The sequence below is a fragment of the Betta splendens genome, chromosome 9 (assembly GCF_900634795.4).
Source record: "Betta splendens chromosome 9, fBetSpl5.4, whole genome shotgun sequence".
In the NCBI taxonomy this organism is placed as follows: Eukaryota; Metazoa; Chordata; class Actinopteri; order Anabantiformes; family Osphronemidae; genus Betta; species Betta splendens.
Genome location: NC_040889.2, coordinates 11,986,305 through 12,003,448, shown reverse-complemented (window position 1 = coordinate 12,003,448; position 17,144 = coordinate 11,986,305). Strand labels below are relative to the sequence as shown.

Here is a 17,144-nt window from a genome sequence, read left to right as displayed (position 1 = left end):
GTTAGTAACTCATTGCGTGTTCGTTATAAGCCCGTAGATAGAAAAGTGGTTTTGTCCGTCTTATTCTTGTTGGCCGGAGTCCCCTGTCTTCGCGGCGGAATGGTACGGTCTGTGACGTAACAGGAAGAAGGTCAAAACATCACCAAGGCGCGCAGCGTTTGAGTCAACGTAATTTTGGAGGTTAAAGAGGTGCAAAGGATATTTAGCTATTTGAAAAACATATGTGCTAGTGTTGTACTTTATATCGGAATATAGTCCTATAGCTAATGTGCAATTATTATATTTGTAGCCTAAGCATTGGTTTGTGAAAACAGGCAAAATCGTGTTTGGCTAATTGCTAACTAGCAAACACGTTTTAGCTTTTTGCCTGACTTTACCCTCATGTTTTGATGAGGATCACATGGACAACAGTGGAGAGTGAACCGTTGGCTCTTGCACTTACATACTCACGTAGAATGTTTTAAAAAATTGACACTTCCGTCCAAATGAGATGAACGTGAGGTGAACGTTTCAACTTGTGTTTCTTGACATGTGTTCAAAGACTCGCGTACAACGTCAAAGCTGTGTTTTTTATCTTTGCCGATTTTAAAAAGCTGTTTGTGTTGCTGTTAAACCTAATGCTGTTTTCTCAATGTACGTCACAGTGTATACCAGGGTATTTAAACAAGGACGTGGTGTTAGGTGTCCTGGCCTGTATATTTGTGTTTATATGAGCTGCCAGTGTTGTACACGTGTTAACAGTTTGGCTCAAGAATACCCTTGAATAGTGTGTCGAGTCATCTAAAATGTCCAGTTTTTTTAATTTCTTGAACCATGAAGTGTTCTGCTGAACTTGGTGTGTGTAGACAGTGAGTAATGACAAAATCTTCTAATGTGTTGTGTGACGTTTAAGTTTTATATACTTACTTTCTAATACTTTCTTATGCTATATTTGAAACCGTTCTGGCGTGTTAATTTAAACCTCCTTATAGCTGAAATACACCAAGATAGTTGTTTCTTTAAAATATTTCAGTAAATAAAATTTAGCTTCAGCTAAATTATGACTGTGTGAAGGGTTTTATATATTGACGTGAAGATATTTTTTGTCCTCATGGTTTATTTGAAGCCAGGTTGACCAAGACACACATCATGCAGGACGACTCAAGCCACAGTCCCAGTTATACAGTGACGTGTGAGGACTATGTTCATGTGGTGGAGTTCAGCCCTTTCAACTCTGGGACCCCCGCCTCTCTCCTGGCTTATGGTGGAAACCAGTACGTTGTAGTGGGCACCTGCCTCTTCCAGGTTAGAGATGCAGCTTCACAGTGTAGTCAACATGTTCAACAAACTGGTCCTTCCTCTCTGAACGTAAACCTTTAATTTCAGGAGGAGGATGTGGAGACTGAGGGACTTGAATTCAACGTTCTTCGAGCTTTTCATAATGAAGTACGGGTTGATGCTCTTGCCTGGAGTCCTGAGTCCAGACTGGACAGGATACCCAATATCAGGTACCGTAATACTTCCTTTAGCAAACCATTGGTTATCTTGGCGTGGTAGTGTTATGTATGGTGGAAGATTACTGTAATAAATTTGTTTCTGTTGTTGACTGCAAAGCGTAAATCAGAAGCCAACAACACAATAAAACCTGTACATATCTGAAATTTAAAGCACCAAACTACCAAGATTTTATATCATTAAACACAAAAATGTACTTTTAATTTTCAGAACTAAGTTCTTAATTTAAAAATCTGTCCATGTTGCTGTAAGGTGTTTCTGCCAACAAAGTGTTATGATCCAACACCATCCCCACCCACACTGAACAGTGCATTTCTGTGTTGAAAGCCACATGAATTCCTAAACACTGGACTCGCACTGAACGCTAAGCATATGTGAACGTCTTTAGGTCTCTCCACAGATGCTGAGCTGTGCTTTGGCCAACTCAAGGACAGTCAGAGCCTTGTCCCAATGCTGTTCCAGCATTGTCATGACTGTATGAATTGGCTTGATGTTGCTCTGAAATGGGAAATGTGTTATTCCAATGTCAGGTCTTGTGTGCTCTTGTTTTTCTCATACTCTACTTCTACATTTGGCAACATCTAAACTGTCAAGTAGCGTTTACTCTAAGAACACCTGACTGATGGAGCATTACTGAAATAATTGTCCTTTCAGCAGTTTCTCCTGTAAGTTTTGTTAACCATTAGGTCCATGACTTTACCAACTTTTTACTTACTTGCTAAAGCTGGACAGGAACTGTGCTGTAACAATTTAGTGATCTGAATACATTTTTAGATTTTTTTCTTGAATTTTATTTAGTTGCAAATAATAGTTCAAGTCCTGGTCAATGAGCAAAAAAGGTAAATTTGAAAGTTTTTTGACTATGAAATTGAGAAATTTTGTATGAATATAATTCTATAACATGTTTATTCATTTATTAATTAGTTTAGTTATTGACTTCATCAGCTTTATTTACCATAGGTAATGGGTGTATAGTTAGCACTGTGCTATAAAAGAGGTCATCAGACACCAAAGGGATTAAAAAGTGATATTTTACTCCCACATCACAAACCCGACAACCATATATTTGAACACAACAGGATAATTACTTACAGACATTCTTCTTTTCAGGCAAAAAAATAGTTTGAGAGAAGGCACAGCAGCCATGCTGTGTGCTTTGTAAAACAGTCATTATGGGCTTTCACTGTCACACTGCAGCTGCCAGGATGTGAGCCAAGTTATTTCAGGTGGCCTTGGACAGGAGGGAACTAGCTTCACTGCAGATTGTTAGAAAGCAAGAGTTTCCTCCTAATTGGAGCAGTGGATGGGAAGGTTCTGTGGCCCCTCTGGAGGTGTTTAGGCTTTCTGTAATTGAAAAGGAAAGGCAGCAATAATTCTTGGCCTTCTGTGGTTTACTCCACAGGACCCTTGAGCCAGCCCTGTGACGTGTGCACATGTTATTGCGCTGATGACTACCCACTCAGGTTCCATCCCTCCCTTTGGTCTGCACGTAGCTGTGCCTTCCAGGAAAAGTACAGCGTTCTCACGGGCTTGCCTCAAGCAGGGGCCCAGAGAGAGTGAGAGAGATGAGGGGAAGAGAAGGGGCTGGAGCTGCGGCGCTGCCACTGCTTCAGCTTGTAATGGGAACACAGCTGAAGTCCTCTGAAAGCTGCAAAGACCCATAACTGCTGCTGTACACACAATGAGCCGGGTTTCAAGCCTCAGTGGCTGAAGCACATTTTGAACATCTGGGTAAACACGGAGGACAGCACAGTAAGAACAAGTAGCGCAGTGTTGTGGGCGGAATTCATACTTATAGCTGTCTTAATGAGCTCTGGACAGTGTGAAGCACATTTTTTTAGAAGAAGAAGAAAGCCTTTTTTGGTCATTATCACGTACAATGTAACAACAAAATGTGTCTACTGGGTGCATGGCAGTAGTCAAATTTCTACTGGGTGCACTGGGAGCTAGTGCAAGGTGTCTTACTTAAGGACCAACTTGTTGCTCTGGTGGGGGGTTGAACCTGGGACCTTACACCCCCCAAACCAACGCTCTGCCACCAAGCCACCAATTTTGTTTTTATTTGTTAATGTTTTTTTTTTTTTTTTTTTTTTTTTGCAATTGCACCTTTCAAGTCAAAGGTGTTCTCATGCTGCAGCTAACAAGTGTTTTTAATTAGGTAATCTTTTTAAGACAAAAAATGTTGTTTTTTTTGTGGATTATGTTTGAATAATCCACATAAATCAGATGATTTGCACACCTCATACATCCATGGTCTGTTTACAGTATAACGTAAAAAAACAGGTGTACAATCTGTTGGGTGAACAGTGTGTTGCATCGTTAGAACACCAACTCTATGTCTGCCCTTCGTTTACAGCTTCAGTCAAGATTGTGGTTTCTGTTACCAAGCTCAAATATAAGACACAATGTTTCTATTAAGTAATGATCAGATGTCCTTAGAACACAGGCACATTTAGCATATCATGAAATTCAGTGAAGTCGCTGTTTTTTAGTGATATTTACTGTATTTATAAGAATGACTGCACATTATTCAATAAAATGTCTTTGACATCAACCCAGAAAAGGTAGAAAGCGCCAGAGTAGGTTTTGTGCTTAGCTTCAACATATAGCACTAATGTGTAGGGTTAGAAGGCCTGTCCTAATTTAATGTACTGAAGCATGTTAAGGGTGTTTATACTGACACCGTGCCAAATCCAACTGCAACTGAAAAAGTGTGAACCACTGTCTGTTTATTCTGCTGATATGTGTGTGTTTTTCTTGTCATAAGTGAGTTAGTGTAATTGTGTGAATAATTGCAGGCGCTGGCGTCTACTAGGACTGATTAGAGGGAAAGTCCTCTGCTGGGTCTTTGAACAGAGACGTGCGTAAATGGCGTGAGGAATCTTATTTTTCTCTGTGTTTATCTTAGTGCGCAATTAGAATCTCCCTGGCAGCGGCTCTACTGATCACTGGCCAAGTTTCTACCACACACACTGACACACATCCAGAGGTGTCAGTCTAGCTAGTTGTGGGCATGTATGTAGAACGACATTGCATCTGTCCTTAGGGTCTGTGCAGGCCGTCTCCATGTTGATGTTCTCTCTCATTGTTTATCTTATACACTTTCCTTTCTTCTCGCGTGCTCTCTCTGCAGATTCTGCACTGCTGCAGCTGACAAGAAGCTACGCCTGTTGACTTCTGATCTTCAGGATAGGCATGAAGTCAAGGTAGTGCCACATCTGGAGTATATTGGACCAGATTGTTCTTGTTAGTTGGCATCAGAATTTCTCTACTTAGCACATTGAGGAATTAGTGATATAGACAATGTAGCTGAGGTGCATTAGGCTTATTTTGGTAGAATATAATATTATAAAATTATATATAATTTTTGTTGTTTATTGACCGTGTTCTTTTATTCCTGTGTTTTTCTGCCGTTGCCTAGGTGATGGAGGGCCACACCAGCTACATTAACCATTTGGTGTTCGAACCCACAGAGGGGAAACAAATTGCTTCCGTCAGCGACGACCACACTTGCAGGTTTCAACTATTTGCGTTTCTGTGTTTTTGTGTGTGTGTGCGTGCGTGCGTGCGTGCGTGTGCGCGCGTTTGTATTCCCAGGTTCTGATTTTCAGTTCTGTTCTCTGTTAATGGTGCAGAAAGACATGACTGTGTTTCCACAGTGAAACTTGATGCTAAGCACAACATGCTCCACTGTGACCGTGCGTAAGCACAGAGCTGCTCTGTAGCTTTTCTAGCTAATTGGTTAAATATGGAAATCCAATTAGCTCCAGAAAATTTTCCTCTCTAAGGGGGACCTGTAACAAGGTCCCCAAATTTTCCTCTTCAGTTGAAGTTCAAGGAAGGAAAAAATGTGTTGAAAGTCAGGGTCACCACAAGGACAACCCTCTTTATAACAGGAGGCAGTAACATGCAACTCTCTGCTGCAGCACACAGCTCAGTGTTCCATAATTTAATTTACAATAAGTGTAGTTTAGATTTAGATACTGTTTAAAAGGTTCCAGCCTGACTAAGGGGTTTCCTGGCCTTGTGGAAAATGTGCATCACAACATGTTAAAGCTCAGGTGGCGTTTTCTGCCTGACCAATGGTCCACAGTCCAAATCAGTCCAGTTACACAAAGCAGCCAGTCGTCACAATGTAGAAGTTAGAACGAAGCACTACATTTTATGTGAGACCTCAGATTGTGAAAGTCATAACCTCACAGCCGTACCATCCTAACACAGCCTCACTAGCCTGACAAGGTAGGACACAATGTACGTTACAGTTTTATGAACGCAGTGAATGTGCCTCAAATCACTGCTTATCTTTGTCATTGTGAAACACTCGGACGGACGCTGGCTTGATCTCGCTGTCTTTCTCAGTGCCTTGTCCATCTGAGATGTCATAGGCGAACGAGTCTTCTCCACTCGCATCCACTCTACTCTTCCCCTCCCTACGTTGACCAGCCAGAGAAAACAGAGTGCGCTCCATCTGCTGAAAGATTTAAATTCTGTCATGTTGAGAAAATATGGGAAGCGGGAGGAAGACAGAGGCGGAACAGGGGATAGATCAAGTTCACAGGAGAGGACCTTCCAGTTAGCCCACACAAACGGCGCCTCGATATGAGAGGAGGAAACTGGTTCTGCGGAAAGGGGAGAAGTGTAGGCCTGCATGTATAGGCTCATGACCTCTCATCGCTCTGTTAGGTTTGGCAGCAGTGCCTCTACTATAAGCTTGCTTTGCTTTGCCATCGCTGTCCCCTGCAGTTGTGGGAACTCGGCCGTAGCCAAGGTGCAACCTGATGCTGCAGCATCTAGGTGGGGAACCAGACTCCACTTCCTCATGGGAGTTTACATTTGGTTCGTGTAGTCTAAACAGCTCTGTGGAGGAGCCGAGGTGGTCTGTGGGGAAACGTGCCACCTAGAGATCATAGGGCAGCACTGCAGGCTGATGAAGGGATCTGGGGTTGCCTAAGTTCGCTGGTGATGAGACGCACACCTGCCACTGCTGATGCTTTATGCGCAGTTCCAGGTTTAAAGCCTGTGTGATGATCTCTGGCTTTTCCTTGTGTAGGGAAAACAACCCTAATCATGTATTTAGACATATAGCTACGGCTTGTGAAGTTTGTTTAAAGTGTCTGGCTCCTCCGTGCTTTCAGCCTATCTTAGCTGCTAGCACTCTGGTAATGCCGGCCTGGTTTGGTTTATTTTTTCACTTTGTAAAAACTACTTTTCACCTTCCCTCATTGACTGTAACTGTTTGTTGTCTTACTGGAAATAAGCTAACCCAAAAAAACATATCAGCTGTTTTCAATAATCCCTTTAACAGTAGAAGCTCAATGTCTTATTTTTAAAGATAATGTTAGTGTTTCAAGTCTAAATTAAATTATGTACAGAACCTGTTAAAATAGATGCTGATGCTGATATTGTGCACTTCAATCAGGGCATTGTGAGGATTGTTGGACTCCTCCAGTTACTCTGGGCCAGAGACTGAAGGTTGGATTATTTTCTCTGCTCCCCACAATAAATAAATTCACACAGTATTAACAGAATTACCCTTTTATGGGAAGATGGACTCGAATGTTCTGACCTTGTTGTTTCCTCCGTCAGAACTTCACATGTCCTTCTCAACTGGACGTGGAAGTTGAGCGTCACAGTTTGATGTAGTGTTATGCAATTACAGCGTGTTTTATCAGACGTGGTCACGCGTGTTTTTGTGCCTCATGTCTTAGCCGAGGTTATGTTTTTTCGGGGAGCCGGTGCTCTGCATTTGAAGGGCAGAGTGGTTGACCACAGTTTGGCCGTCAGTGGTGTAGCGTGCAATTGAGCGCCGCTTGGCTAGTGGTCTGAAAGAATAGGGCTTAGTCGTTGTTTTCTTGCTGTGGTCTGGGGTTTTTTTCCTCTTCATCTCACTCCTGCTCTACAGTGGAGGCTCTGGCTAAGTCTCCACATAGGCAAAGCCGAGGACCCCAGAGTTTCGTCAGGGCCCGATCCTGCTGCAGGAGAGAAGACGCAGGAAAGGTTGAATGTTTACTGAGGTCTTTATGAGTTGGGGCATATCCTCCCCTACACGACATCACTGAGGGCATCAGTCTCTCCAACAACACACTTGACATTTAGACTGTCTTTGGAGATACTCTAGTTAGATGAAGTCTTCTGTGTGACCTCATCAGTCAGCGCCTTGCTATGCTTCACAAGTGTTTGTTTTATATTCCCAGAAACACTTGCAGTCTCCCACCCCCAGCCCCTGTGCCTCCATCCCCACCTTTTGTCCGTTCAGATGTGGTTAAGCCTAGATCCACGTCTCAGGAACCACAGCACTCCCTGTCCAAGTGATTCATTACATTCGAGCTGTTTCTCAGCTGCTTTCACCATCAAGGGTCTTATTTATGTGCACAATCGGCTGTTATTTTAATGACGATTGGTCATAATCTGCACACAAGCTTTGATTCCTGGTTGGCGCTCGCTTGCGTTACCACTCTGCTGTGCAAGTTCCTCCACTACTCTTCCTCAAGTGACGCACTTTCTGCCCTCTCTGTGTTTCACATAGAATGAATGGCTGCAGGCCGCCCACGGCGCAACATTTGCTGTAATGTGAGTGGAGCGTAACGCCGACTCAGGCGAGGCTGATGCGCCCTCTCTGCCCCTGATATCACGGCTTAATGTAATGGGAGGCTGGCGTTTTCTTTGTCCGTCTGTCTTCGCAGTTACGGGCCCAAATCTGTGACACGGCCCGTTTTCCCTGGAAAAATATGACGACCCTGTCCATTACCTACATGCAGCGAGCAGGGGTTACAGTAGATAAATTAGGAGCAAACATGGACTTGGATGAAAACATGTCATTCGTCATTGCTCCATTATGCCTGTTAGCTGTATGTCTTTTATTGAGACACACGTTTTGGAAAAGCTGATGATGAAAAAACAACAGTGACATAGAAACAGACTTTCCTTGTATCAGTAGAAAAAAAACTCTGTGAAGGTCAAATTTTTCTATTAGTATAAAAGCATGATGCTGTTTTTAGAAGTTGACTCCTAACCCAGTGGTTGTTGTAGTTAATTAATAGGCAGTGGAATTTGTTTGGGATTTCTAGCCAAGAGCGGTTCACACAGTTGACTTACATCACCAATTGAACTAATTAGAAGTCACCTTATAGTAGCAATTTAAGTTAACAGCTTTCTTTTCTGACAACACATCCTGCTTAATGGAATAATTCTTACTGTAAAGATGAAATTTTGCAAATATACAGTTAGTTAAAAACAAGGTATGGCATACCTTGTTTTCCCTAATGTTTCCCTAATTATAACGCTTGGTTTACCCGCTTTAATCGATTAAATTTGTTTTCAGGCTGTGGGACCTGGATGGAAATGAAAGTGCTATACTTAGACTCCGCTCTCCAGGCATGAGTGTGTGCTGGCACCCAGAGGAAACCTGTAAGGTAGGAAGCAGGGGCTTGTTGGCAATAAACGGTCATATTGTCAAGTTAAAGTCTAAATGCAACAACCCGTAGGGCTGTAATCCAGATAGACAGCTGAGGCAAACATTTGTCTCGTGAGTTGAGATGTTGAGTTTGGGGAAAAAAAATATCTGATCTGAGTATTTGAGTCTGTATTGGAGGAGAACAGGCTGAAGTAGTACTTTATTGATGGCCCTCATATGTATAGACTACATTGGGAGAAAAGCTAATTTCACTGAACGTTGCTCCACTGATGGTAATGTCATCAATGTTTATTTTGTCTAGTTAATGGTAGCGGAGAAGAAGGGGACAATACGCTTCTATGACCTGGTGACACAGCAGGCGATTCTGTCACTGGACTGTGGCCAGTCACCGCTTATGTCGGCTGACTGGTGCCTCACCAACACAATCAAAGTGGGCGCTGTGGCAGGCAATGACTGGCTCATCTGGGACATTACTCGCTCCAGGTGAGGAAAGCTACTGGACTAATGACGAATGGATTTGGTTTAATATGAACTTTGAGGTTTGTCGGCACCTTGTACCTTATTTTATACTTTTTGCAGTTACCCTCAAGAGAAGAGACCGTCCCACAGAGATAAAGCGCGGCTGTTTAAGTAAGGAAATTAGTTGAACTTTTGTAAGTTAGCTGACACATACTTTATACCCAAACAAATGTAATAAGTGGAAAATGAAATCATTATTTTACCTATTTTAAATGGTATTTACATTCAGATTTTACCTGCACAGTCATTAATTCAAAATCCTGTATCTCTGCTCTGTCTGGATGTTATGTTTTCCCTCAGATGGTCTCGAGCCAATGAAAATCTCTTTGCTACCACCGGGTGCCCAGGAAAGATCAATAGTCAGTTACTCATCCACCATCTTGGCCACCCACAGGTCAGTCCAGAGCGTTTAAATGTTCTCAGTAATTATCGCTTGAACGTTTTCCACAGCTTTATTCTCATGTCACATTATTTTGTCATTAACAGCCGGTGACGATCGGCTCGGCTGCAGTCGGATCGGGCCTCAGCTGGCATCGCACCCTCCCACTGTGTGTGATTGGCAGCGACAGGAAGCTAAGCTTCTGGATGACTGAAATGTAGACATCTGTCCTGCACTTTCCACGGTGGATAACTAGATTCTCTGTTTCTACTCTAGCAAATGTTCAATAAAATATTTTTCTGAGTATCTGCCGAGTTTGTATGGAAATTGGCCGCTTGCTTGAGCTTTGTTCTTCTTTTTTTATTTCTCAGTACCCTTCAGGTCAGCTCCAGATAAGCAGCAGGCTGGTCTGAACTTTACAAAGAGCTCATTTGCTTTTCTCTGAAGAGTGAGTTACATCAGTTGTCTGTCATGTCCTGCCAAGAGAGCTGTAGTTCAGAGGAATGAAGCGAGGCTTTGGTGCCAAATCTCCACTTCACCAGTCAACATGATCATCATACTGCAGGTGTTCTCTCTTTGCTCGCTTTTTTTTTTCTGTCATAGACTCTGAATTACACCAAAGATATGTCTGTGCATAGGCGGTTCCACCTTCTGTGTGGAGCAGACGATTCACCGGAAGTTTAGGATGAGGAAAAGCAGGGAGGTCTGGCCGTGCTCCAGCCGTTGGGCAAACCTTGGGGGGGTTAGGGTTGTAAGACGTGTAATCATAGGAAGAGCTTTGGGAAGCATGCGAGTATGGGGCCATGTTAGGCCATCTCTAAAAACTGGGCGGTTTGTGTAGATGCAGGGAGACGAAGAGACGTGTTCTTACCTTACGTTGGTGAATAATGATTCATGCTCCACAGACCAAACACGGGAGACAAAGGATTATTTGGCAGAAAGTTGTAATACCCTCCAGTAAAACAAGGCGTCTTTGTCCCAACGTTGGAATGTCATGTATGGGAAACCACCATCTCCACTTTCAAGGCAGCGATGTGCCGCTAAGCTGCAGAGGGAACTCGTTTAATTAACTGGATCATCAATCATTTCTAGTGACAGCTGATGACTTTTTTCCACAGACGTCCAGTGTTGGTTGATGCATTTACACGAGAGCGTCATATAGTGCTGTGTTTTATGTATGCGTCAGCAGAAACACAAAGTTGTATTGTACAGCAACGCCTGGGCATGACAGCATAGAGCAAGTATATGCCACAGAGACCTCCGCTCTTTCAAACCAGTTCGTCAACCTCTTATGTTTCTTGGACAACCCAAGTTAACCGCCTTCCCCAAAGCATAACATGCTACCACTCTCCTGGTTCACTGTTTTGTTTGAACAGGTCCAATGTGGTCTCCGCTTTGTACGTTTGCTGTGCTTCAGGTGCAAGTGTTCTCAGAGCGGCTGCGTGTGGTGCAGGACACGCCACTGTCAGGTTGAAGAAGCTGCCGTGTTCATCTGAGCAAACCGAACCCTCTCCAGGGCTGCTGAAGGTCTGGAAACGCTAACGAGCCATTTTCCTGTGAAACTGGAGTCTTGGATGTCGGCAGCATCACAGATCACAGTGACTCACGGACACCATCTGATGGCCCAGAAGCAGAATTGCAACAGTACACTATTTAGTATCATATGATCCTTGTTGGACATCTCACAATCTCGCCTCTATCCTGGAAGTGTCCTCAAATGTCCCTGCCCTGGGTCTGCTGCCTTTGGATGCTACTTGAATGAGGCCTATTGTTGTTGTGGATGGATGAAAGGGAAATTGGACCACCTGAAAATCCTGACCAACTTTCTCCTAATCTTTCGCTCAGACAATTCTTCTGTGGCCCTGCCAGCATTAAGCCTAGGCTCAGCAAAAGAGGGCAAATAAAAATAATGAGAGGCCTGATATGAGAGGAAACAGAGGAAGAGATTAGAGCTCTTTGAGGCGGGTGTTTGATTAATCTCATAGCCGCAGTGCTTTCCCAGAATAAAACCATTATGTTGACCTTGTTGAGTAGGTGGAAAAGTCAGGCAGGTTAGAAGGGGAGAAAGTGTCAGCATGACAGTGATGGGGTAATGGTTCAGGCTGCTAACCTGGAGGATGAACCGGTTGGGTCAGGTGGATTAAAGAGGGATTCCAGAAACCGCCGGCAGCTTCTGGAAGACGCTTTCTCCAAGCAGTGGTACGAGAAGACATCTGCAGCAAACCGACTCAAACAGACCATGATATTTATGCAGCACAATGCCTCGTTGCATGCATCCAAGTACTCGTGCGCTGGCTAGCCAACGGAGACTTCCAGGATGACCAGATGATGGTTTTGGCCCACGTGTTCACCTTAAATCCAAATGTAAATTTAATTTAAAACTTGTGCGGAAGAATGAGGTTTACAGTAAAAGGAAGCAGTATACGTCTTTAACAGCATCTTGGACCCACTGGTTAAGCCACAGTTGGACACAGAAATTGGTTGAATTTGTGTTCATTCATCAATAAGTTGACAAATTAGATTTATTATTTATTCAAGCACTTTTCCCAAGGAAACAAAGGAATCCTGTTTTATTTCACCTCAGTAACCCCATAATGTAAATCAGCTTCCTATAACACTCACCTTTCTTTGAGAAGGAGTCCAGGATGATTTGATTTGATCTGCTGCTAGGCCGCGCTGCCTCTCCTTGCAGCTCCTCGGCTTTTGGGCCAGTCTTGCTTTTAGCGTTTTTGTCTTGCCCGTGTTTGTTGAAGACTCGATGAGTCTCAGTCAGTGTGACATTTCTTACAGTTTTGCATGTAATGAACAGAAAGTTGTAGAGGCCATGTTTTCCAGAGTGGGTGAAGCTGTACAGCTATGAATTCACTATTAGAGCAGCATGTTCTCTTACCGCTGGCTTTGGATCTCTTTGACTCAGACCTGGGGGCAAAGTGAACCTCCCAACCCAGAGGCAACCCGACCAGGGTAGGGACACCAATAAAAGAAAAGGCTTATGGTTGGAGTCGGGAAGATGCAGCGTTGGGATTTGTGGTGAGTATGAAAGCTGCAAGAATTTAACTGGATCTCTTAACTGGCCTCCCTGTTGCTGCAGCAACCTGCATTTGTTTAGCGCTCAGCACATTTGGGTCCTGGCACTGGTTTTATGGGGATTTGTGGATTTGAAAGTGCTGGACGTCGAAGGAGATGCGAGAAATTATAAAGCGTTGGACTTCTTGTGCTCTGCACACTTGTCAGGCGGTAGCTGACTGTTTTCCTCAACCTTCTCTATCCCACTCTATCATAACACTTTTTTTTTAAATTCCACAAACTAGGGAGGGGCTTGATTTACTATACGGTGGAATAATGGGAAGGGGGACGCTCCCCAGCACAAGGTGGCTGATGGGAGGCTTTGCCAGCTGCGCTACTGATGGTGGGGATGAGTCCAGCAGATGGAGATGATTTGTCTCTTCGAGGAAAAGCTTTGACGTACGTGGCTCTGATACGCACTGTCGCCTGTGTGGAGATCAAAACGCTGGACTTTCACCAAAAACCTTTGGAGGCCAAATTCTCCAGTGGCACGCAGAAAGAGAAATAAATAGAGAAGAGCATCTGTCAGCAGCGCAGCCCTGCGGACCGTGCTGTGGTCGACTGTGAGGTCCCGGTGACCTGGCCCCACCGATGTGCTGGGCCTCAGCGCTGGCTCGGGCCTTGACCAGCACAGGGAATACGATACTTAAATCATTCATAATTAGCTCCTTCCCTTCGTTTAATAACACATGAAGATAAATGGGCTCCAAGAATGTTTCCAAATGGAAAGATTTGGTTTGGAATTAAAATCTAGAGCATGTATTGTAGTGGTTCTCGCTCCCTCTGATTCCTCCTGCTGGCAAACACTGGACAACACGTCTCCTCAGCGCCGGAGGTTTGCAGAGCTCTACATAAATAAACATTTATTTCTTTTTACACGTTCTTCACAGGACAGAATACACACATACAGTAAGTGGCTGTGCACCTTACAAACCAGACTAGACTGATGCTCATACAGTATTAGTTTATCTTAGAGCTGTGTGTCTCTACAGAGCCTGCTCCTGGTCCTAGGATGAGCTGAGCTTCTCCAGGGCACTGTGCAGGGTATTCAGGTCCTCCCTTATGTGGCTCAGAGCGTTTTGAATCTTGCTGGGCTGGTCCAGTACCTCCATGCTGCAGGTAAAGGGGTCGTAGCGAACTGCAAAGGGGCGCTTGATGCTTTTAGAATACTTCCTGTGGGGGAAATGAACGACAAGTCAGAACAGTCAGTCAGTCGAAAGATCTGGATATTTAAAGTGGGGACTTTCTATAAATTCGATTGATCATTCCCATTGTCGCCGTGTTTAATGTGATGCTTCCTGACAGTGAAGCCACTACCTTAACTTGACCTTTGCATCCTCAAAGCTCTCAGACAAGAAGTAAATAGGCTGGTAGGTTTGGTCCTGGTACGGCTGCACTGCTGTCTCCTCAGGGTTGAACGCTTTGTACTCCGGCTTGTTAGACAGCGCGTACTGAAATGACAAAGGGTCAAAGGTCATAGGGTTTTGGTACACGGAGCAAATTAATTTACAGCAAAATGCAGGAATCAAGAGAGAAACACTTACCACGAGCTCCCCATAAGAGGAGAGGAGCCCGGCGCCATACGCTTTCACCGCTCCGTTCTGTTTGCAGAGGCCAAACTCCACAGTGAACCAGTACAACTACAACGAGGAAGAAGAGTGGATTTGGGAATTATTGTAATGTATTGAAGTTAACTGTAATTTTCCCCAAAGGGTTGGAAATTATGTGCAGTTTCTAACTTTGGCCACTAGATGGAGCAAAAGATCCACATGGTCACAAACTATTTTAATCGCACATTGTTCAAGGATTCTGTTTTTTTTGTCAAGATCATTTAAATTGTCTGAAAAACTCATTTTCAGCTACCGTTGACAGTTTCTCTATATCCTCGTCTGAGGCTCCAAGCGAAGCGAGACCAATCTCCTGAAAATGTTCAAATGATAAGTGTTAAAGACAAGAATACAGTGTTATAACCCTCCACTCATACATGGTTAAAATAAAGGGAGATTTACCTGTGAAAACTGGGCGAACTCCTTATCTGCCAGCATGGGGATGTGGCCAAGGAGTTCGTGACAGCAGTCGCTGTGGGAGCAGGAGGGACGAGTCAGTGAAACAAAACGCAGCTGGACACCTTCAGAACTCGGGGAGGGACGGTACTCACGGCTCGGGGGAGTGCATGGGCGCCGAGGAGTGTCGGATGTACTGTGTGCACTGGAACACCCTGAAGGCCAGGCTGGCCAGGAAGTCTCTGGCAGACAGCAGGCCGGCCACTGGTCGCAGCTGGAAGCCTGTTCTCTCTAACACCAACAGAGGGACACGCCTTTATATTTAACGTGCCTTATCTTCAAAAAGCCCAAATGCCTCCTGATCCACAGTATGTGTCAGTACCTGTCAGGAACGCTGAGACGTCCCTGAGCTGAGGGACGCGCTCCTCCCCGTAGCCACACTCCTTCTCCAGCTGCTGCAGGCCGTCCAGGAACTGCCTGCAGGCCAGACTGGGGTACACCCCGCGGAGCTTCTGGTAGACCTCCCTCCTGTAGAGACACGCAGCGTCACCCCCTCCGCTGAGCGCTCTGCCCTCACAAACCCTGCACCGCATTCTTACCACGTTGACACTTCCTCTTCTGTGTACTCCACCACTGGCAACGGGTCGCCCCTGTGACGAGAGGGGTAATGGCTCAACACTCGACGGTTAATAGAAAGAGAGGTTTCACCTTTTATACTCACTGTTTGTATCTGAAGGCCAGCTCAGAGATGAAGGCGCGTCTTCGCCTGTATTCTGGGTCATTGTATCCCTACAGAGGTGAAATGACCATAGATATGAGGTGATGGTCTGATGATATGATGTGTTCTGTGTGACACGTGTGCAAACTCTTACTGGATGGTCCTGATCCATGTCCGGATGGAATTTGGTTATTAAGATGTTGCATCTGTCCAGGTCTTTGATCTGCCGCGGGAACCAGGGAGCTGCGAGGTTAACACAAAGAAAAGCTGTGAATGTGTCGGTCCAGTACCCAGAATTGACATTATTGTTATAGGGGCAAACCTTAAAGTAGCACTGGTTAAACAGCACTTAGTGGGATTTGGGATGAACATTTACCACAGACATTACTGGGTCAGACGGTGAAGTGATGAAATGTACTTGCCTTTGTCCTCAGGCACTGAGCGGACGTCTTCAGCCACTCTCTTCAGCGAGTTGATGAAAACCTCCAGGTCGGAGCTGTGGACCTCACACCTCATGAAGAACTCCAGGTCTGTCACACTGTTCTTCAGCTTCCTGCCCGGCCGACTCTCGATGTGGAGGAGTTTGGCTTCAAATGTCTATCAGCGTTTAACACGAGAAGGAAGTCAACAAATCTGAAAAGCATGTTTTTGATTTGTTTGCTCACTGTTCTGAAAATGGGTGTTTTCATTTAGACTGTACAAAATACTCAACCCTAATCTAAACTTGACGAAGCAAGTCCAAAAACCTATTTTATTAGAAAATATGAATATAATAAGTATATATAAATATTTATTTACACCAACGATAATTTTCCTTATAAATAAATAGTTCTTAGATGACATTAATTTAAAAGATGATGCAGTTTTGACTACACTTTAAATAACTTCTTATGCTCCTCATATTATATTTGATCTATTTACTTGACAGCTGGTAGTAAATCAGATCTCTGCGTTTGAGTATTTGTAGTTCTGTAAATATTACCTCAAAAATCTTGCCCGTTTTGAAGAAGGCCGTGTTCTTCTCGTTGCTGAGCGTGAACAGCACGTTGAGCGTCACCCTGCCGGGCTTCTCCTCAAACACGAACCCGTCTCCGAGCCTGGAGGGCCCCGGGGAGCCGCCGCCGCCGCCGCCGCCGCTGCCGCGCTCCCTGCGCGCATCTTCGATCAGACTCCGCTTCCTCCCGCTGAACGCGCTTTCCGTCTTCATCTGCTGCCCGGAGCCCACTGCGCTGTAGGTGTGCCATCGGCGCACAGGGTTAAATAGCTCCTCATCCGAGGGGTCCATGGAGACGGGTTGCGCAAGTACAGCACGTGCGTTTGGCTGTTTTGGACCTGTTTTGCGTCATGATTTGTTTAGCGACCAGAATAGCGCCTTTCGGATGGGACCAGAACCAACGGACCAAAGAATGTGGCTTACATAAGTGTTACACAACTTTATTTGTCACCAAACGCTGCCTGCGTGTTGTTATTGCTCGTGTTTAGTTGTGTAAAATGTGCCGACGTTCACAGCCCAGTTTTCATAATAAATCCAAAATAAATAAACAATAAGGA

The 17,144-nt window shown here is 44.5% G+C and overlaps 2 protein-coding genes across 7 annotated transcripts; one reads left to right on the top strand and one right to left on the bottom strand.

The window, feature by feature from the left end:
- The first annotated feature begins 50 nt into the window (after positions 1-50).
- On the top strand, positions 51-16,192 carry nup37 (nucleoporin 37). Of its 6 annotated transcripts, XR_008695777.1 has the most exons (13): positions 196-501; positions 1,110-1,284; positions 1,366-1,487; positions 4,628-4,700; positions 4,916-5,010; positions 8,816-8,906; positions 9,210-9,391; positions 9,488-9,538; positions 9,728-9,821; positions 9,914-10,050; positions 10,178-10,371; positions 12,724-12,836; positions 16,028-16,192. XR_008695777.1 is itself a non-coding variant. In XM_029161208.3 (10 exons), exons 2-10 carry the CDS (start codon positions 1,129-1,131, stop codon positions 10,025-10,027), a joined length of 978 nt encoding a protein of 325 aa, XP_029017041.1. In that variant the 5' UTR covers positions 51-189; positions 1,106-1,128; the 3' UTR covers positions 10,028-10,112. The 6 variants fall into 6 exon arrangements, 4 of the variants coding, with proteins under 4 accessions (XP_029017041.1, XP_029017040.1, XP_029017039.1 ...); XR_008695778.1 differs by lacking the exon at positions 12,724-12,836; XM_029161208.3 differs by lacking the exons at positions 196-501; positions 10,178-10,371; positions 12,724-12,836; positions 16,028-16,192 and adding an exon at positions 51-189 and having other exon boundaries at positions 1,106-1,284; positions 9,914-10,112.
- Positions 13,719-16,913, bottom strand: th2 (tyrosine hydroxylase 2). Its single transcript, XM_029161204.2, has 12 exons — positions 16,576-16,913; positions 16,016-16,190; positions 15,748-15,836; positions 15,597-15,664; positions 15,475-15,525; positions 15,258-15,403; positions 15,031-15,166; positions 14,882-14,951; positions 14,736-14,792; positions 14,417-14,512; positions 14,190-14,323; positions 13,719-14,045 (listed from the first exon to the last, which is right to left on the bottom strand). Exons 1-12 carry the CDS (start codon positions 16,876-16,878, stop codon positions 13,880-13,882), a joined length of 1,491 nt encoding a protein of 496 aa, XP_029017037.1. The 5' UTR covers positions 16,879-16,913; the 3' UTR covers positions 13,719-13,879.
- Between the last annotated feature and the right edge of the window lie 231 nt (positions 16,914-17,144).